General features: G+C 40.4%; 1 protein-coding gene across 1 annotated transcript in view; it reads left to right on the top strand.

The window, feature by feature from the left end:
• Window positions 1-23191, top strand: part of LOC127568443 (zinc finger protein 292-like) — a 192134-nt gene that overhangs the window by 75285 nt on the left and 93658 nt on the right. Inside the window, exon 3 of the mRNA XM_052012175.1 lies at window positions 2224-2302. Within this exon, the coding sequence (XP_051868135.1) occupies window positions 2224-2302 (79 nt within the window). The remainder of the gene's footprint in view (window positions 1-2223; window positions 2303-23191) is intronic.

Genomic DNA, 23191 nt, shown 5'->3' with positions numbered 1-23191 from the left:
TAGATCTATGTTAATTGGTCAAAATATCATAGGTTTGTTCAGGCAAAATATTTTCATCCCAAATGGTGCAGGTTTGGTTGCAATGTAGTTGTAAACAGGTCAGTTTATGTTCCAGTATTGTGGTTTAAAAAAGCATTCTTGATGTAACTAAAGTCAGAATAGATAAATTGTCAATGCTAAATTTTTAATCTTGTCTGAAGGCCTCGTTATGATAGGCTTGTAAAGCTTCTGTCTACAGCCAAGGAATGGTGTCATCCAATAAGGTTTTGAAGCAGGAGTCTTTTGTAAATTCCTGGTGTGACTAGTAATCTGTTCATTCCATAATATAAATATGATTAGTTAACATTTGGGAAAAATTAGGTAAATCTAATATTGCCTTTAGCCATTAATGCAAACTAATGCTTTGTACAATATTGTCTAAATCAATTTCCTGGAATTATCAGCTGAACACTGCAAGTACTGGTACAGTTTAAGTAGTTCCACTTTGATTTTCTCAGTGTATATGGAGGTTGGCAATAAATGTGGTTTTGCCAGTGCTGCCCACAACCTGAAACTAAATAAAAATCAAGTTTCAGCAGCAATTTGAAAAATGACTTTGGATATGGCAATTGATAGGATCACAGGAAGGTTACAGCGTGGAAGAATCCATCAATTCTTTGCTGGCTCTAAGCAAGAGGCTATTGATTGCTAAAGTAGATCTGGTCAAGAGTTAATGATGCAAATAATCTACTAAAAGAGTGTAGAGTGAAGCTTAACTGACAATATGTAACACCATCTTTCATTAACTATTAATACGTTGTGCACAATTTGCTTCTAAAGGTGAAATTCAAGCAATTTAATGATGGACTACCTTGGAATTGATGCTTAGATGTTGGACACCAAAAGTATTATCAGTTGACTCTTGCATGTCACTTGGCAGGTAGTTTCAGAAAATGTGGTTTGAGATCCAGCACTGAATTTTGCACTCTTTTGATTATGAATGATATGCAACTACTATTCCATTTTTAACCTGTAACCACATTAGGGCATTGTATATTTGGGTAGTTTCCATTTGTAATAGTTACTGACCTGGTAACCAGAGAAGGTAAATTGGGAAAACATCAAACGAACAATGGAAGAGATTTATGATTTCAAAAGATTTATGAAACATGTATGCAATGTCAGATACTAATGGCAAAACCAGAAACCTAAGCTCTTTGGAAAGGCAAGTTGATAAATACTCTGGGAAGAATGAAGAAAAGGCAAGAGAGTGAAAATGTGGATAGTTCAGCAATTCAGCCAGTACAATGGTTTGAATGGCCTCGTGCTGTAGAACACTATGGATCTCATTAGTTTTTAACTTTTACCATATTGAAAACAACCTTTGCATGAGATGTTTGTTACTCTGCAGTCAGCTTAATTGCAGTGTTTATTTCCTACACAAAAACCACAGCGTTTATATTTTTGTTATAAAGTCTTGTTTTTGTTAGTGTTTTCAGTTTTTTAGAACTTGTTTTGATTTATTTTTGTATGAAAAACAGAAGGCTGAATTCTGCATGGTGGATAATTTTGAGGTAATGGCTTAGGTTATTTTGTAAAAATATGTATTAAGTGAAGGAGTTTATATTGTTCTTTAGGCTGCCATTTATTTTTGTTGCTTTAAAGATATTTTTAGGATTTTTCTGCTTGTGTATTTGACTAATTGTGGTATTGTATTGAGTCAGGTAGCTCAGCAATGTCTGTCTTGAGTGGATTTGCATTTTATATCTATCTTGAGTGGATTTGCATTTTATATCTATATCCCTGTTGTTGTAAGTTAATGTTCAGGATACACTGCCAAGTTATAGTAAGATTAATTTATTACATATGTGTACCATGATAGCAATTTGTGTCCCTAATAAGTTGTACACTTCTAATAATTATAATTTTTGCTCAATTAATGGTCAGTTCATTTTTCAAAATTATGTAACAAATATCAACCACCATACAAATTTGGTTCTTAAACCCTGAATTTCATTTTTTCACTTTGAGTTATGCTTAAACTAGAATATCATTATGGTAGCTCAAGTATGTACATTTTCTGTTTTGAGGTGAACCTGATATTTTTGACAGAACATCTGCATAGATCTGATTGTAGCAAATTTGGAGTTCTTATAAAGGTGGTTTGACCTGAAAAATGTCTTGACAATACTGTTGTGTGAGATAAATTGAATCATTTATTTCTAATCTTTTTAATCCATTCAGGAGCTGTACTGAGCTTTTGCTTTGCCTGCCTGATGAAGTACCAGACACACTTTGGGAGCAGTTTCAGGCCTGTGTACAGGTAAGTTGAGCTGATTGTGAAGCATGTGTTTTCCAAACATTCCATTGTCCATCCCTGGTAAATACTTTACTAGGCAGTTTCTAGCAAGTTGGGAAGACCATTTTAAAAATGTAGATTTGAACACAAGCTTTCAGTTAGTATTAATCAGTTGGGTCCTTGTACAATCCTTGCAGTAATGAGCCTATTTCCCTTCAGGAGTTTTCAATGTTTTGTATATAGACCCCTAACATGCTTGGTTATCTTGACATAAAAAGAAACATTTTTGTTTAGAGTTTTGCAGGCAAATGTTGTTTGTTTGTTTCTTGGACATATGAAGTAAATTATATCATTGTTTGGTTCTCTATTTGATGAAACAGTGGCACGTGAATTTCATTTTCGTGAATTGTAAGGACTAAAAGTATTTTCAAATGGCATGAAGCTGGGAGCTATGAACATAGGATGATTTGGTGGTTCTCATTCAGATATCACTCAACGCTTTTTGTGAAGTCAGGATATGAGCCACTTGCCACAGAATGCATACCCTCTGACCTGGCCCTGCAAGATATGTTACTAATCAGTGGTGTCTCCCCTACCAAGGTGTTGATGCTGGAGAATTTAGTGATGGATGTCATTAGGGATTGTCATTGCTTGAGTATTGAGATTGCTACTTGCTGTTTGTTATCTTGAGCTAGATTATGGTGCACATAGTCATTCACTGGTTCATTATCTAGGGCAAAGCAAAATATTATGAACTGGAAATCTGTCAAATGCAACAAAATAGAAATATCAGGTCAGATGCATCTCTGGAGAGGAGAAACAGAGTTGAAGTTCTGGGTTGATGAAAGCACATGGAACTAGATTCTATGATCATCAGCAAACATCTCTACTCAACTGTATGATCAAGAGAAGGATATTGACAAAATGGTTGAAGTTGGTTGGCATAGGATATTGCCCTGAGGAAATTCTGGACTGATGTTCTGGGATGGAAATGATTTGCCTACAACATTCACAGGCATTCATGTGCTAGTTCCCATTCCTATGTACTTCAGTTTTATGATGTTTTGTCATTGCCTCACTTAATCAAATATTGCCTTGATCCCCAGGGCAGTCACGGTCTCAACATTTCTGTAATTTAACTCTTGGGTCTGTTTAGACCAAAACCTGGAGCTGAGTTCTGCTAGTGGAACCTAAATCTTGCGTCATTTAGCAGATGTGACATTTGAAAGTCATATTGATGGCCCCTTCTATCACTTTATTGAAGAAAACAGTACCATAGTGGTTATATTACTGGGCTAATAAAGCATTGTGAACTAATGATGTGGAGATATGAATTGAATTCAACCTTGGCGGCTGGGGAAATTAAGTTCTGTTAATTAAATAAATCTGGAATAAAAAGATGACGGCAAATGAACAAACTTCCCTGCTCTTGTCCAGTCTATATGTGACTCCATATCCATAGCATGTGCTTGTCCTTTGAAATGGTCTCGCAAGCTCCTGTTATATCAGACTGCTGAGACAGCAGGTATTGTGATAGGCACCAAATTTGAATGTGTCAAAAATATGCCCAACCCAGTCAAGCCTGCAGAGTCTTCATGAATATCTGCGGGCTTAGGCCTAAATGAGGAGAAGCTGACCCGTAGGCTAGTCAACCAATAACCTGTTGTAGTATTTCTTACAGAATTGTAACTTTCAGCCAACTTCGCAGACAGCTCCATTGCAATCTCTGGGTGCATCCTATCCCACTGACAGGACTCTGCCTCCGCCCCCTCCCCCACTCCCTATGTAGGGATAACATGGGCTGGAATGAGTGCCCCTGAAAGTTCTCATGATTGAACTTGGACTTCATAAAATTTTGAGGCTTGAGCTCAAACACAAGCAAGTAAATCACTTGATTAGCAACACTGCCCTCCCTGAACTGATGATTTGGTAGTCCTCCATGTTGAACAGCACATTGGAAAGGTAGCAAGGCTATCTGGGTAGGGACTTGAGTGTTCATCAACAAAAGTGGCCACTGACAAGCAGGTTGAGTCCTGCCAATGTGAAAGTAATGTGGAAACTAAACTTGTTCTCACCAATCTACCTATTGCAGATGCATCTATCTACGACAATATTGGTAGGAATGTCCACAACATGGTCACTGTGCAGACAATTCCCCATCTTCCCCATCTTCAGACTGATGGGTTCCTCCATTACGATTAGCTTTACCTTCCTGATAAGTGACATAGATTTAAATAGCTCAAAGATGAACTTCTATGACACAGTGTGGATCATCAGCAGCAATAGAATTGTATCCTACCACATCTTGGTCTTGACTGCCCCTCACTCTATCATTACTATTAAGCCAGGGACCTGTATCTAGTTCGGTGAAAAATGTTTCAGTTGCAGCATCAGATGTATCAAAAATTGAGATGCCAGCTTACTGAAGTTATAATGCAGAAAGGCATGTATGCTAAACAGTGAACCAATAACTCTGATCAAAGCTCTGCAGTCCTCCGTATCTAGTTGTGAATACTAACATATGATTAAATGGCTAATTGGAGGGGCAGGTTCCAGAAACATTCCTCTCTTTGACAATTGTGAACTTCAGTGCAAGTGTCAAGGGCAAGTCCACCATCTTGCGGCCAGAAATTCTGAGTGACTGATTAATCTTGGTCTCCTCCTGGTGTCTTGACCATCACAGAATCAAATCTTCAGCCAGCTTCATTCAAGTATGTGATATCCTGAAATTACAGAATGCATTGGATGTAGCAAACATTCTCTCAGATGTAGTGTTGAAGACTTGTAACCCAGAACTAACTGCACTTCTAGCCAATGTCTAATTACAATATTGACATTTGGAACAACAAACAGAATGCTGGAAGAACTCAGTGGGTTCTTCCCACTGAGTTTATAACATTTTGAGACATTAGGTCAAACACAAGTGGGTCAAGAAGCACCTGTGGAGGCAAAAGATATAAGCTGACATTTTGGGTCAAGGCCCTGCATCAGGACTGAGAGGGAACAGGAAAAGTTGCCAGTTTATTGCAGAATGAAGGAGTTGGGAGGGGTGGAGGGGGGAAGAAAGGCTGGTAAGTGATAGGTGGAATCAGATGGGGAGGATGGAAAAAGTGAACTAAGGGAAAAGAAGACTAAGTGGAATTGTTCTTCCAGTTTGCATTTGGCCTCACCCTATCAACAGAGAAGACAGAGGACAGGCCAGTCAGTGTGGGAGTGGGAAGGAGAGTTAAGATGATATGCAGCCGGAAGCTCAACTTGGCCATTGTGCACAGAGCACAGGTGCTTTGCCAAACAGTCGACTAGTCCAGAGGTTTTCAACCTGTGGCCCGGGGGACCCCTGGGGGTCCACGGTGGGTTGCCAGGGGATCCGCGAGCAAGCCAAGAAAAAAATGGAAAAGCGACCTGTTACAAAGACGTAGCTTACTTGCTTGCTCCAGTTTTCCACTATTCAGAAAATCGGCCATATCTATTCTATCTGTTATAGGCGACAATCTTAGAGACTTAGACGGTGTTTCCTTCTGGTAAGCTGCTGCTTAATATCCGATTTGTGTAGTCAGAGTAGTCAGTAGTGTTCACTACTCACTACTATTCTGTTGTGCACTGTAGTGTTAGTGAGACTGAATGACGTTGTTGGTGTGCCTTAATAATATTGCTTACTTACCGTGCATTTACACCACAGTGACGTCACTGTTAACGAAAAGTGCGCAAGCATGTAAATTTTAGATTAGTTTTGATAATTTTGTTTATCGGTAATAGTAGTTAAACTGTCCAGCGCGTATTGCTGAGTATGGAGAGATTTCTGAAGAGAAAAGCTGACCAGAAACCGGAAGATTCTGATGAAGAAGGGGATAAGGGTGACCGAAAGAGAAAACAACGCAAGTACGATCCAGAATACATTTCATATGGCTTCATCGCAGTGGGGACAAATGTGGACCAACCTCTCTGTGTTGTGTGTTTGCAAACACTGTCCAACGATGCAATGAAACCAGCGAAATTGAAGCGCCATTTAACAACAGTGCATCCATCCAGATATTGCCAGTAAGCTGAAGGAATATTTTGAGTGGCAAAAGGAGCTGTACCTCAAACGGAAAGGCAAAATGACAACCTGCGCCACTGTAAATGAGAAGGCTCTTCACGCATCATATTTAGTAGCATTACGAATAGCACGTTCCAGAAAGTCTCTCACAATTGGAGAAGAGCTTATACTGCCTGCATCAGTAGATATGTGCGAAGTTGTACTCGGAGAAGAATCCAGTCAAAAACTGAAAGCCATTCCACTGTCTGATAACACAATAAGCAGAAGAATTGGCAATATGACAGAAAATATACAGAGCCAGCTGATAGCACATCTTCAGCAAGTCAGATTTGCGATTCAGCTCGATGAAAGTACTGATGTTGCCAGTGCTGCGCAGTTGTTGGTTTATGTTCGATATTGCTGGGAAGGAAAGGCTTTGGAAGACTTCTTGTTTTGCAGGGGCGGTCCCAGAGCGTACAACCGGTGAAGAACTTTGCCGTGTGCTTGACACTTTTTTTGTTCAATCAGCATTAGTGTGGACACAATGTATTGGAGTATGCACACATGGTGCTGCCGCAATGACGGGACGGAAGTCCGGTCTAGTCACACGAGTGAAAGAAGTAGCTCCACATGTAGCAGCAACCCACTGCATGATTCACTGTGAGGCTTTGGCTGCAAAGGATATGGATGAAAATCTTGCGGATGTGTTTTCCACGTACATTAAAATCGTTAACTTTATCAAAGCCAGGCCACTCAATCATCGTTTGTTTGAAAACATGTGCCGTGAAATGGAAGCCGAGCATGAGCATTTGTTGCTAGATACAGAAGTCAGATGGCTGTCACGAGGCCGCGTTGTGCAGCGTGTATATGAATTGCGAGATGAACTGCTCATTTTTCTAAATGAGCATAACGGATCATTGGCACAGTTCTTGACAGATGAGACGTGGGTTGCCAGATTAGCTTATCTTGCAGATATTTTCAACATTTTGAACAGCTTAAATCTATGATTGCAAGGACCTGGCTCAAATGTTCTGAAAACGCATGACAAAATCAATGCCTTCCAGAAAAAACTCCGTATCTGGAAGGGAAGATGTGAGCAAGTCGTCTATTTCCGTTGCTGGCTGACTTTCTGACAGTGAATGAGACTAAGACAGAGGCCATTGCGAGCACCGTTTTGAACTATATTCAACAGCTGTCACACTATTCCCATGAGTATTTTGGCGACGATGAAATGAGCATGTTTGATTGGATTCGAAATCCGTTTGAATGCATGCTTACTGAATTAACTGGACGTGAACAAGAAGAATTGGCTGAACTGTCATCTGACAGGACTTTGCGTGTGTAGTTCAACCGAATGTCACTGTTGTCGTTCTGGATAGCACGTTCCCAGGAGTATCCATTGCTGTCCGGCAAAGCCGTCAATGTTCTGTTACCATTTGCAACCACTTACTTGTGTGAAATAGCGTTTTGTGCAGTCACTGCCATGAAAACCAAATACAGATACAAAAACAAATACTGAATATTGAGGATGACATATGCGTATGTTTGTCGCACATACCACCACGTTTGGACAAACTCTGCAGTGCCAAACAGGCACAACCTTCACATTGAACTGAACACTGAAAGACACCGCTGGTAATTATCAGTGATTGAAATAGTCACTATTTCAATAGGGCCTGTGTGCGGTAATTTAAGTGTTGTATGCATGAATTATCAATTGTTTATTTTGGGGGTCCACCATCTAACAAGGACATGTTCTGGGGGTCCGCAGCATCAAAAAGGTTGAAAACCACTGGACTAGTCTATGCTTGCCTTCACCAGTGTAGAGGAGGCCAGATCACGAGCACTGAATGTGGTGGACCAAGTTGAAAGAGGTGCAGATGGAAAGGCTGTTTAGGTCCTCGGGTGGTAGTGAGGGAGGACGTGAAGGGACAGGTGTTACACCTGTGGTTGCAGGGGAGAGTGCCAGGGAACAGGGGTGGGTGGGGTGAGGGTTGTACTTTTCCCTCAAACTGTAGGAGGTATTACATCTGGCACTCTCCACTGTGTATAACCTGTCTCTTTACCTCCAGCACGACCACATCGTGACCTACAATGTCAGCATATACCTTTTGCATCCACGAATGCTGCTTGACCCTTCTTCCAGTGCTATGTTTTTCCACATTCTAGCAACTGCAGTCTCTTTTGTCTTCAACTTTGGCATTGGCCCAGTGCTGGCAAATTGCCTAGATATGCTCTATCTACAAAAAGCTGGACCAATTTATTGCAGGTAAGTATTGCTCCACAGAATACCCGATTGTCAGCAAAATGATGGGTGTTCTGGACAATGCTATCAGTACTCATCATTAAACTGCTCACTGCTGTTCCATTTGAATTTCACCACAAACTTTGAGCTCCAGGCCTTATTACAGGTTTGGTCTAAAATAGACAATAGAGCTAAATTCCAGAGGCAAGCGAGAATGATCACCCTTGACACAAAAACAGCATTTGACTGAGTGGCATGAAGGAACCTCAGTAAAAACTGAAGGGGGAAACTCTCCATTAATTATTTGGGAGTAAAATGAAGAGAAATTTCTTCTTGCAGAAGGATGCAAGTCTTTGACATTCTTTACCTCGGGATTGTGAAGTGCATTCAGATTTGAGGTTGATAGATCTTATATTGCAGGGAATCCAGGACTTATTGGGATCAGGTGGGTAAATGATCATGATCTCGTCAAATGAGGAGCTGTTTCGCCAACTCCTTCAATTCCTTGTTATTAAGGTACTGGAAGTTGCTGCCCAACAACAACATAGGAATATCTTCACCAGGAAGCGATTCACCTTCACCTTAGTCATTTAAGACGAGAAGTACACTTTGGCCTGCGTCCTGTAAAATAAATGAATGTAGGACAGTACAGCACAGAAATAAGCCCTTTTGGCCTATGGCAAAACAATAATTAATTAATGGAGCAGTAATTAGCCAGATTGTTGTCCAGATTTTTGTGGAGTGGACATATTCTGTACATTGTTGAGTAGATGCTGATGTTCGGCACAGCTTTGTGGGCCAAAGGGCCTGAATTGTGCTGTAGGTTTTCTATGTTTCTATGTTGTAGCTGAGCTGGAATGAATGGCCACAGGCTCTGTCAGTTCTGAAACAGATGTTGACAGCCCTACTGATGCCAATACTCTTAGCCATTCCTTGCTATCTCATGCAAGTAAATTGAAGTGGAAATGAATTGACTTCTTTGATGGTGAAGACTGCAAGGAGCATAGAGATGGAGCCGCTGCCCAGTCCTTCTGACTTTTTGTGGTGAGAAATGTTTCAATGCTGTCTTTTGCACTTTTGGTAGGTTTTATCAAAGATGAGTAGAATAGTCAAACATGGTCTGACCTATCACAAATTTATGTAAATCATCAGATCACAACTGATATTAATCGAGTAAATCATTGATTATTTGGTTTACTCTGTCTAGTTCTAAACATAATATTACTGCTGACAGTCTGTTAATACCTTGTTTACAGAGGTTTCTAGTGAATTATCCCATAATCTAACTGAATGGTGGAACAGACTTCATTTGAAAATTCTGTTCCTGCTCCTTGCATTTTAATAATAAATGTAATCTGTGTTCTGTTTGCTAAGAAGTGTGCTTTCTTTTTGCAGATGCTCCCTCCCCCACCATACACGCGCACACGCCACGGAAAGAGGCCCTTCAGCCCAATTGGTCCACCCCAATCAAGATTCCCATCTAAGCTAGTCGCATTTGCCCATATCCATATCCCTCCTAACCTTTCCTATCCACGTACCTGTCCAAATATATTTTAAATGTTGTTAATGTACCTTTCTCAACCACTGGCAGCTCATTTCATATACTTAACCACCCTCAGGGTGGAAAAAGTTGCCCCTCAGGATCCTATTAAATCTCTCCCCCTCACCTTAAACCTATTCCCTCTAGTTCTTGACTCTCATATTAGATTAGAGTAACTTGGATGTTTTCTCAATGCATTCAAGAAATTTCAGTGGCTATATTTTGAGCTTTCTAACTTAATTTCTCAAATTCAGCCTTGTAATTTAGGAGGAGTAGCTTTTGTGGATTTAGTTTTTGAAATTCTCATACATAATGCTTGCAGGTAATAAACTTTCCATTTAATCCTTTTAGAGTGATTTAGTTAATGAGTTGATAATCTTATTTACAAAACTGTTATAGTTGACTCAATCAAGAGAAGACACAATAGGAGACTACATTATAAATAAGGAGGACCTGTACACGTGTTATAAGTTGAATTGAAGTTCATTAAGTCAGTGAATTAAAGTGAACCATTGTATCCTAACTTAAAAAAAACAGCAATTGCATTCTGAGTTTATCAGATGGACTGTGTATGGTGCAATTAACTGTGTAATTTGCTTCAAAAGGATTCTCTCCTAAACTGCATAGCTGTTAGAGGAATCTCTTGATTAAAATTAAGTCATTCACTAACAGAATAGTTTCTAATTATCTGCTATGTAAAATCCTTAAAACATTTGATTGCAGAAAATTTTAGATTGTTGCGGCAAGAAATAGACAACGGTGTCGCAGGTTGGCTCCAGCTCTTGACAAGCATTCCAATTAGTCCCATGTCCTTGCTCGTTTATTTGTCAAATTTCTTTTTAAAAGTTCCAATTGAATCAGTGTTCATCTGCTTTTAAAGCAAGTGCTAGGCACTCGAGTGAGAGAGAGATTATTTTGTTGGTTTCGGTTTTTGAAGGATATGAAGCTGAGGTGAATAAATAGAGTTCAGTTGATCATTAAAGACATGACTAAATAAATTTCTTCTGCTTCTTGTGGTTTTAAAAGGGGAGTAATGTGGAAAAATAATATAGGGAATACTTGTGGGTTCCTGTGGTGCATAAATTAGAATCTTAGAATATTGTTTCTGTGTTATCAATGCTGGAAGTTTATGTTAGGCAGTTCTAGATGACTTTATTTCTTAATGTATTGTTGCTTATTTAACATAATGTTTTGCATTGGCAGATTTAGCTGGGGCTTTAGTTATTTTCCTGTACTTTGAACAAGCATGACCAGATGGCAAGACTGAAAAATTAGGATATTTATTTTCATTGTGGTGGAAGGGGTCAGGTTGGAGGGTGGTTGAGCTAGTTGTGTATGATTTAAAAACAAAAGGAGACTTGCACATTGGTCAGTTGAAAAAGGAAGAAAGGGGAGAGGGAAGGGCGGGTGGGGAAAGTCAGGCTAAGCTGAGGTGGGCAGATGTACATTCTTATACCTTATGTAATTAAGACGCATGAGACTGTGGAGCACTCTCAGTCCCTTCTATTGTCACTCAGTGCCAGTTTGGTGCCTGAGAGGTTCATAAATGGCCACTTTTTTTTAAAAAGCGCTTCATATTTAATGGGATAAGGAAGAAATCGAGAATTACGTTTTGGCTAGTGGCAGTGGGTTTCAGTGTTGTCCAGGATTCAGCAGAGATGGGCAATTCTTCCTTTAACCAGATTTGTTTCCTCTCCCTCATTGCTCCATTTACAGTCAAAGACTTCTCTTTGCTGAGGATAATGGATCCAGGCTAGTCCAGTACTCCCCCACAACCATGGTCAAGAGGAGCGAAGGTGAAGGGTGTCTCTCAGATATTATTTGGTGCCCTGCTCTGAGCTCCAATGCAGTCATTCAGTTTTCAGATCACAGAGGCTACACTCCCTGTTGCACTGTAAACCTGCTCCCTGTGCATACTCTATTGCACTCAACCTAGGTGCAATCTTTCAGTCTGGCCTCCTAAGGGACAAGAACCAGAAAATCAGAACAAATGGCATCCTGTTGGTACCTCTATTGGGTGTTGGGACATAAGACATAGTTCAAACAGTCTAAATATTATTGGAATATCTGATCACCTTACCTAGTACAGTAGCTCTAGTGGTAAGATATGGTGGCAGAGAAGATGGACTGTGGGTAGAATAAAGTGGGATTAGTATAGGATGGTGTAAGTGGTGGTCAAAGGATCTGTTTCTCTGCTGCCATGACTAAGTTCTACCTGTCCTTTGATGGCATTGCAACCAACGTGCATGAAGAGCATTTAGGTAAATTGTTGATTCAAGTACCTGATATCCTAGTACATCCAACCTTGATGTTTCTGCAGAGGACAGGTGAAAAGCTCTTCCTTGTCAATTTTCAAAGTACTTTGAATACAAATGCAGAATAAATTTGCTGTGGTTAAGACATTTAAATGATTCACCTTAATAGTTTGGACCATCTATGCATATTGTAAACTCACAGCTTCAAGTTCACATGCTACATTAAAAGCAAAATTACTAGATTTCTTTTGCAGCAATTGCAAACGATTATTGAAGGGTTCACCCATCACGTAATCTGCTGCCAAGAATTCTAGAGGAGGGGTTATATATTTCTTGTATATGAGAAAAATAAGAATTAATATTAATGGAAAGCTGGAAGTACGCTCATTTTACTGACCTATCCAAGCATCCTACACCTCACCAGGCCTGATATCTGGACTGAGTCTCTGCTACTAAACCATTGCTTTCAGTGGGAAGGTCTTTAATGGGAAAAACAAAGCACTTTTTTTTGTGCTTGATTCTAATTCTGTAATCATTTGGAATCTTATCCTAGCATGGAAGATGCATCGCAGGCAAATGAGTTCCTGTATTTGATTATCTCCCTTCCACACCATATCATGCCCAAAAGGACTGAGGACAATAATAAATAAAAGAGACCCAAGTAAAACAAAGGTCATATCAGGACATTATTAGCAATGACATATGAGCATCAATTTTGTAAAGTGACTCGAGGCAAATGAATAATGGGGTCTGACACCATCATAATGGAATGGAAGAAAGTAGAGTTTGTCATATCCACAAGTACATGTATGTACAGGTGCAATGAAAAACTTACTTGCAGCAGCATCACAGGCACATGGCATCATATAAGCAGCATTCACAAGAAAAACATAAACATAAATTATACACAATTTTTACAAGAAAGAATACAATTAAAACAAAAAAAAAAGTCCATTTTATTGCAAAGTAGTCATAGTGTTGCTAAACAATAGTGATGAGGGTTTTGCTGGTTGGTTCAAGAATGGAATGGTTGAAGGGAAGTAGCTGTTCTTGAACCTGGCAGTGTTGGACTTCAGGCTTCTGGACCTCCTGCCCGATGATGGCATGGCCCGGATGGTGGGAATCTTTGAATGTTGCCGCCTTGAGGCAGCAGTACCTGTAGATACTACCAAAAGGAGGTGGTTATAAGGCTCCTTATTGCCTGCTCTGCAGTTTAACAAGGTCATGGCTGAACTTGAAAATCCATTGTATTTTCTCAACACTCCTTATATTATGTCAGTTGATAGACTGCATTACAAGGCACTAATATACTTTACTGCTCATTCATCCATGTGGTGTCATTGGCATGAGGGCATTAGAAGACGTAGGTTATACTGATGTATCTATTGGAGAAATGCAAGGGCTGAAGTTGTAGCCTCAACCCCAGCAATTATTCCAGGTACAAGGTTCTTGCAGCTTGTGCGATTGACAGTGGAGACTGCAGGTTGGTTAAGCAAACTCATCACAGCGACATTTAAGTTGGGGGAGGGAGGAGGATTGTAATGGTTATAGCAGGCGGTATAGTTTGAGGGATTGGTGTTCCCTGATACTAGCTGTGAGCATGAATCCCAAAATCCCAAATGTGTTGCCAACCAAGTGCCAGGGAGAGCTTGAAGTGGGAGCGGAAAGTTGTGGTCCATGTGGGAGCCACAGACATTGATAGAACAAAGGAAATTTTGTGAAAGGAATATGAGCAGTTGGAGTTAAGAGGTTAGATCCATATTAAGATGCAGAACTACAAAGAGGACCAGCTCTAGGTTACCGTGGGCTACATGCAATTTGTGGCCCAGACTGGTGTGGAAGAAATCAGTTTCAATTTATTTTTTTTCAATCTGTTTATTGAATTTCAAGTTAATTCAAATTAATGTACATAACATTAATGATTATACATATGATACAAAGAGATCGGGATAACAATAATAACAGTTAATATTTATACTCACAAGGAGTAAAATATGTAATCTAGACCTCCTGCACTCTTGCTGAGTGTACGTGATGGAAACAAAATAATTGAAAAGAAATTTAATTATATAGAGAGAAAACCCCCAGATCAAAAAAAAGTATAATATTAAACAAAAGCAAACCAAAAACTTCAAAGAAACAAAAAACTGGACTGATATTTCTTCAATTTAAAAAAAACACATTCTTATGTCGTCAGCTCCGCTCCTCTATATTCAAAGGTTATTGAAGGGGATTCGAAAAAGGTCTGCTCATATCATATGGAAATATTGAATAAATGGATTCCAAACTTCCTCAAGTTTAAGCAAAGGATCAACAGTACCACCCCTAATTTTTTCTAAGTTTAAACATGTTATAGTTTGAGAAAACCATTGAAATGTAGTAGGGGGTATAGGGTCCTTCCATTTAAATAGAATTGATCTCTTGGCCATTAATGTAACAAAAGCAATCATATGACAAGCTGAAGCAGATAGATGGCCAGAATCCATCATTGGTATCCCAAAAATTGCAGTAATAGGATGGGGTTATAAGTCAATATTCAATACAGTTGAAATAATATTAAAAATGTCTTTCCAATATTTTTCCTAAAGAGGACAGGACCAAAACATATGTGTCAGGGAAGCCACCTCCGAATTACAACTGTCACATATAGGGTTTATATGGTGATGAAAATGGGCTAACTTGTCCTTCGACATATGGGTCCTGTGGACCACCTTAAACTGTATCAAAGAGTGTCTAGCACACATTAAAGATGTATTAACTAATTGGAGAATTTTCTTCCATGTCTCTGTAGGTAAAAGTATCTGGAGTTCTCCTTCCCATTCATTCTTAATTATATCTAGTGTTTCTAGGCATATTTTCATAATCAGATCATAAATTATTGCTATCAAGCCCTTCTGATAAGGATTACAACCTAAGATTTTTCCCGTAATTTCAGTTTTATATATTATCGGAAAAGAAGGTAAAGTGACTTTTAAGAAGTTTCTAATCTGTAAATATTGAAAAAAATTTGATCTAGGCAAATTGTATTTATTAGACAACTGTTCAAAAGACGTGAAACAGTTATCAATGAATAAATCACGAAAACATGTTAATCCTTTCATTTTCCATAAAGAAAAAGGTGTCAATTCTAGATGGTTGAAAGAAAAAAATAGATTGAATAGGACTTGATAAAATGAATTTATTCAATCCAAAAAATTTACGAAATTGAAACCATATTCGTATTGTATGTTTAACTATTGGGTTAATCGTTTGAGTTTCAACTTATGGGGTACTGGGGAAAGAGAATTGTTTTGCTGAGAATAGTATTTTAGCAAAGTAAATAATTGGGGCTGTAGCCTTTAAACTAAGTAATGCAGTGTTTTAGTGAGTGAAAATTTAGGAGATGGATCTAGTTCAGGATAGCAAAATGGATAGGGATGCTTGGTATGGAGGGCCTGTATCCATGCTGACTCCGTGACTCATTGATAACCAGAGTCAAGACACGAGACTGCAGGAATCTGGAGCAAAAAGTAAACTGGTGGAAGTACTCAGCAGGTCAAGCAGCATCTGTGGAGGCAAAGGGATGGTCAACTTTGCTTAAGATAACTAGAGTTGTTCAGGAAGGTTTAGTGCATAAAGACGTGCCTCCAATTATGGTCAGAGCAGGTAAAAATGGTATGAAGCCCAATTGGAAAGCTCATTTTCAGAAAGCACATAGGGGCACTAATGGTAGAAGTAGAAATAAATGTGCTGTACAGTCCAATAGCCATTACAGAGATGTGGTTGTAAAGTGACTATGATTAGGAATTAAATATTCCAGGATACTCTTAAAAGAGAAAGGCAAAATAGAAAACGAGGTAGGATAGCCCTGATTTTTAAAACAAAATGGGTAAAGGCAGTAGAGAGGAAGGATCTTGGCTCAAAAAGTGAAGAAGCAGAATCAGTTTGGGTGGAGCTAAGAAACAACAATGTGGGGAAAGCATTGATAGGATTGCATATAAGCCTCAAAAATAATGTTCATGCAGGACGTGGTATAAATCAGGAAATTAGAAGTACATACAACAAAAGTGATAAAATAATCATGGGGACAGCTTCTACCCCACTGTGATAAGACTATTGAACGGTTCCCTTATACAATGAGATGGACTATGACTTCACAATCTACCTTGTTGTGACCTTGCACCTTATTGCACTGCACTTTCTCTGTAGCTGTGACACTTCACTCTGTACTGTTATTGTTTTTACCTGTACTACATCAATGCACTCTGTACTAACACAATGTAACGGCACTGTGTAATGAATTGACCTGTATGATCGGTTTGTAAGACAAGCTTTTCACTGTACCTCGGTCCAAGTGATAATAATAAACCAATACGAATTATCAGTACACTGAGGAGCCAATGAGCGATTATCTTGACTCCCGTATTATGTACTGAGAAAGGGTTAATTGATCATAGCTAAAGAGCCTTAAAGGAAATGATATGATAGAACTTTATATAAAGTTGGAAAGTGATGTAATTCTATCTGAAACCAGAATCTTAAATCTGAATAACCCAGAGTGACGGCATGAGGAATGAGTTTAGTAGTCGAGGAAACTATATTACAAAGTATGGCAAATTAGTACATGGTTTACAACAAAATGTATCACCATTTTAGGCAAAAATAATCCAACAGGAAATGTATTTCAGCTGTGCAACTAAAATAAATTAAAGGCAGTATTAGATCAGAAGAAACGGCTTATAACATTGCCCAATAAAGCAATAAGCTTGAGGATTGGGCAGTTTCAGATTTCAGGAAAGAGTGCAAAACTTGAGTAGACATGAAAAATGGATTATATGAGCTTCCATTGCAATGTAAAAATGAAAAGATTAATGAAAATTATTATGGTTCTGTTACAGAAGCAAAAGTTACATTGGGGAGCAAGGATATGGCAGTAAAATTAAATCACAAAAGAAAGTACACATTAACTCCTGGAAATTATGAAGAACTAGAGGTCAAGAGTAAATGCAGGTTGACAGAAATTGGCTTTAGTAAAAACAGTGAACTTGGAACTGAAGGTTTCAATCTTCAGGACTTAACCTGAAGTCTAGAGTTTCTAAATTCTGGAGTTTTGAAGGAGGTAGTGGATGCGGTCATTGTCATCTCATATTTCCTTACAATAGTTAAGAAAGTCATTCAGCCCATCAAGTCAATGCCAGCTCTCAAAGCAATCTCATCAGTTCCATTCCCCTGTTTATTTCCCTGTAAACTATTCTCTCTCACATGCCCGAAAGTTCATTGATTCAAGAACAGTTTGCACGGATTGAAAAATAGCAAAGGTAGCTTATTCATATTTCCTTACAATAGTTAAAAAGGTCATTCAGCCCATCAAGTCAATGCCAGCTCTCAAAGCAATCTCATCAGTTCCATTCCCCTGTTTATTTCCCTGTAAACTATTCTCTCTCACATGCCCAAAAGTTCATTGATTCAAGAACAGTTTGCACGGATTGAAAAATAGCAAAGGTAGCTTATTATCTAAGAAAGGAGGGAAAGAGAAAGCCAGACCTCAGAACAATAAACTAGTTACCTATCCTGACATTTGATCAAAGGGAAAACACTGGAATTAATTATCAAGGGAGTGGTAATAGGGCAGTTGGAAAACAATTACAGGACTGGGCACAATCCACATGGATCTATGAAAGGAAGTTAATGTTTGACAAATCTGTTGGCATTTTTTGACATTGCAACCTGCAGAATAGATGGGCATGAACCAGTTGCTTTGGTGTATTTAGACTTTCAGAAGGTCTTTTGATAGGGTGCAACATAATTGGGGGCAATTTCCTGGTGTGGATTGAGGATTAATTAACAGATTAAAACAAAGAGGGAACCATAGAACAATACAGGCCCTTCGGCCCACCATGTTGTGCCGACCTTTAAACCATGCCAAAGACTAACTAACCCCTTCCTCCCACATATCCCCCTATTTTAAATTCCTCCATATGCTTATCTAACAATCTCTTGAACTTGTCCAACGTATCAGCCTCCACCACCACCCCAGGCAGCGCATTCCATGCACCAAGCACTCTCTGGGTGAAAAACCTCCCTCTGATATCTCCCTTGAACTTCCCACCCATTACCTTAAAGCCATGCCCTCTTGTATTGAGCATTGGTGCCCTGGGAAAGAGGCGCTGGCTGTCCACTCTATCTATTCCTCTCAGTATCTTGTGTACCTCTATCATGTCTCTCCTCATAATCCATTCTCTCCAATCCAGGCAGCATCCTGGTAAATCTCCTCTGCACCCTTTCCAACACTTCCACATCCTTCCTATAATGAGGTGACCAGAACAGGACACAGTACTCCAAGTGTGGTCTAACCAGAGTTTTGTAAAGCTGCATCATTACCTCGCAGCTCTTAAACTCGATCCCACGACTTATGAAAGCTAACGTCCCATAAGCTTTCTGAACTACCCTATTCACCTGAGGCAACTTTCAGTGATCTGTGGATATGAACCCCTCAGATCCCTCTGCTCCTCCACATTACCCAGGATCCTGCGATTAAGCTTGTACTCCGCCTTGGAGTTTGTCCTTCCAAAGTGTATCACCTCACACTTTTCCAGATTGAACTCCATCTGCCACTTGTCAGCCCAGCTCTGCATCCTATCAATATCCCTCTGCAAGCTTCGACAGCCCTCCACACTATCTACAACACCAACCTTTGTGTCATCTGCAAACTTGCTAACCCACTCTTCCACCCCCTCATCCAAGTCATTAATAAATATCACAAAAAGTAGAGGTCCCAGAACCAATCCTTGTGGGACACAACTAGTTACAGCCCTCCAATCTGAATGCACTCCCTCCACCACTACCCTCTGCTTTCTATAGGCAAGCCAATTCTGAATCCACACGGCCAAGCCTCCCTGGATCCCTTGCCCTCTGACCTTCTGAAGAAGCCTACCATGTGGAACCTTGTCAAACGCCTTACTAACATCCATGTAGACCACATCTACTGCACTACCCTCATCGATCTTCCTGGTTACCTCCTCAAAGAACCCTATCGGGCTTGTGAGGCAAGATCTACCCTTTACAAAGCCATGCTGGCTGTCCCTAGTCAGTCCATGATTCTCTAAATGCTCATAGATCCTGTCTCTTAGAATCCTTTCCAACAGCTTGCCCACCACAGATGTAAGGCTCACTGGTCTGTAATTCCCTGGACTATCCCTACTACCTTTTTTGAATAAGGGGACAACATTTGCCACCCTCCAATCCTCCAGTACCATTCCCATGGACAATGAGGACTCAAAGATCCTAGCCAATGGTTCAACAATCTCGCCTCGCGAAGCATCCTGGGGAATATTCCGTCAGGCCCTTGGGATTATCTGTCCTAATATTTCCTAATAGCTCCAACACATCCTCTCTCTTGATATCTACATGCTCTAGAACATTAACCTTACCAACACTGTCCTCAGCATCATCAAGACCCCTCTCCTTGGTGAATACTGGAGAGAAGTATTCATTGAGAACCTCACCCACTTCCACAGCTTCCAGGCACATCTTCCCACCTTTGTCTCTTATCGGACCTAGCTTTACTGTTGTCATCCTTCTGCTCTTCACATACGAGAAAAAAGCCTTGGGATTCTCTTTAACCCTACTTGCCAAAGCCTTTTCATGTCCCCTTCTTGCTCTCCTCAGCCCCCTCTTAAGTTCTTTCCTTGTTACTCTATATTCCTCATGAGCCCTATCTAATCCTTGCTGCTTACACCTTATGTATGCTGCTGCCTTCCTCCTAACAAGTTGTTCCACCTCTCTTGTCACCCATGGTTCCTTCACCCTGCCATTCTTTCTCTGCCTCACTGGGACAAATTTATCCCTAACATCCCTGAACATCGACCACATCTCCATAGTACATTTCCCTTCAAAAATGTCATCCCAATTTACACTCTCAAGTTCTAGCTTTATAGCCTCATAATTTGCCTTTCCCCAATTAAATATCTTCCTGTCCTCTTTGCTCCTATCCTTGTCCATGATAATGCTAAAGGTTATGGAGCAGTGGTCACTGTCCCCCAAATGCTCACCCACCGAGAGATCTGTCACCTGACCTGGTTCATTACCTAAAACTAGATCTAACATGGCATTCCCTCTAGTCGGTTTGTCAACATACTGTGACAGGAATCCGTCCTGGACACACTTAACAAACTCTGCCCCATCTAAACCTTTGGCACTAAGCAGGTGCTAATCAATATTTGGGAAGTTAAAGTCTCCCATGATAACAACCCCGTTATTCTTGCATCTTTCCAAATCCTTCCTTCCAATCTGCTCCTCAGTATCCCTGCTGCTACTGGGGTGGCCTATAGAATACTCCTAGTAGAGTAACTGCTCTTTTCTTGTTCCTAACTTCCACCCATACTGACTCTAGAGAGGATCCTTCTAAATTATCCACCCTTTCTGCAGCTGTAATAGTATCCCTGACCAGTATCGCTACCCCTCCTCCTCTTCTCCCCTCTCCCCCCGCTCCTCTTCTTCCACCACCCCCCCCAATCCCTTTTAAAACACTGAAAACCAGGAATATTCTATATCCAGTCCTGCCCTGGTGACAGCCAAGTCTCTGCATGAGCCACAAAATCATAGTCCCATGCACATATCCAAGCTCTCAGTTCATCACCCTTATTTCTGATGCTTCTTGCATTTAAGTAAATGCACTTTAGCCCATCCACCTTTCTACTTTTATAGTCTGTACTCTGCTTCTCTGTCCTCAAAGCCTCTCTACCTGTTTGTTAGGTTTGACTTTTCCCCATCCCCTTCTTCTGACCTACCCCTCTGGTTCCCATCCCCCTTGCAAACTAGTTTAAACCCTCCCGAACCACCCTAGCAAACCTGCCTGCAAGGATATTGGCCCCCCTCGGGTTCAGGTGTAACCCGTCCTCTCTGTACAGGTCCCAGAAGAGAATCAATAGGTTATTTACCTGGGCTGCTGGAGATGGCATGCATTTAAGGAGGGGGGGGAAGATGGGGTGCTGGAGAAGTCCATATTGGAGCCCCAGCTGTTCACAATCAATATCAATGATTTGGATGAGGGGATCAGGTATAACATAATCCAAGTTTTGCTGATAATACAAAGCTGGGTGGCAGTGTGGAAAGTGCAGAGAGGATAAAGACCGGAGTGAGTGGCTGAGCACATAGCAGAAGGAATATAATGTGGGAAAATGTGAAGGCTGCATTGACAGTAAAAGTAGATTTGAGAAATTGAAAGCAGTTGATGTTCGGGGAGGGGGGGGGGTGGTGGGTGGCGTGGTGCTTTTCGCACAGGAACAGGCCCTTCAGCCCACAATGTGCTGAACTATTTAAACTGATGACACCTAATCCCTTCTGCCAGCATATGATCTATATCCCTCCATTCTCTGCATTTTCATATGCCTATCTAAGAGCCTCTTTAATGCATCTATATCTGCATCCACCACCACTCCTGGCAGCATATGCCAGGCACACACCACTCTTGTGTTTTAAAAAAAAACTTGCCCCCACACATCTCCTTTGAATTTTCCCCCCTCTCCTTAAATGCATGCCATCTAGTATAAGATATTTCCGCCCTGGGAAAAAGATATCTGCTGTCTACCCTATCTGTGCCTCTCATAATTTTATAAACTTCTGTCAGATGTCCCAATTTGTCCAACCTCTCCTCTAATCCAGGCAGCATCCTGGTAAACCTCTTCTGTACCCCCTCCAGAGCTTCCACATCCTTCCTTTAAATGGGGGACCAGAATTGAATGCAGTACTCCAGATGTGGCCTAATCAGTGTTTTATAAAGCTGCAATATAACATCCTGATTCTCAAGCTCACTGCCTCGACTAATAAAGGCAGGCATGCCATGTGCCGCCTTTACTATCCTATTGATTTGTGCAGCTACTTCGTTTCTCTTCAAGGAGAAATGGACTTGGACCCCAGTGAAAGTTAACATGCAGGTTTTTGGCCTTTAGTGCTATTGCGTTTGAATGTAAGTGCACAGGCATCATACTCCAATTAAATAGGGACCTAACTAATGAAGGGTGTCATGGTGATAGAGAGAGTTCACCGGATTGATTCCAGAGATGGAGGGAGATTAAGCAGACTGGAGCTATTGTTTTGAGTGTAGAAGAATAAGAGATGATCTCATGAAAATTTACAAAATTCCCATGGGGCCTGATACAGCAGATGCAGAATTGATGTTTGAAGTTAGAGCATTTAAACTGGGGTCATGGTCTCAAAATTAGGGCAGGGATGCAAAGTAATTTTTAAACCTAGAAACTAATACACAGAGCAATGGCAGCTGGAATTTAATCCTGATATTTGAGCTGAGGCGCTTTAGAAGAACCAGTATGGGTAGGGCATACACAGTGAATGATAGAGCCCAAGGAAGTATTGAGGAACAGAGGGACCTTGGGCTCTGTCCAAGGATCCCTGAAAGAGAGAGTACAGGCAGTAAGGTGGTAAAAAGACATTCAAGCTGGGGCATGGAATATAAGAGCAGGGAAATTATGGTACAACTTCAATAAGAAGGTTTGGCCACAGCTGGAGTACTATGTGCAATTCTGGTCATCACCACACAAAATCTTCAATGACACATCATCAGCGCACTTCCACAGGCTATGAACTCGGATGACTGTGCTGATAATGGGTAGTATTGCCTTCTCTTGGTTCAGTAGGTGGAAGGAGTGGGGTGGGGGTTAGGGGGAGTTGAGCTTCTTGGATCTGCTCTGTTCTCCTGTTGCTTTGGTTCTGCTGGCATCGATTATACCATCTTCTGCAAGAGAAAGGAAAGTATGATACTTGTATCTTGCAATATGTCTAACGATATGCCTATCTTGCATATCAAGCTCCTTAGAGCCCCATTAATTTAAAACTTTTTTAAAACTTTATTTCTACAACA

This window comes from Pristis pectinata, chromosome 3 (assembly GCF_009764475.1).
Source record: "Pristis pectinata isolate sPriPec2 chromosome 3, sPriPec2.1.pri, whole genome shotgun sequence".
NCBI classification, from domain to species: Eukaryota; Metazoa; Chordata; class Chondrichthyes; order Rhinopristiformes; family Pristidae; genus Pristis; species Pristis pectinata.
Note: the sequence above shows the minus strand (reverse complement) of the source record. Positions and strands in the feature narration are given on the sequence as shown.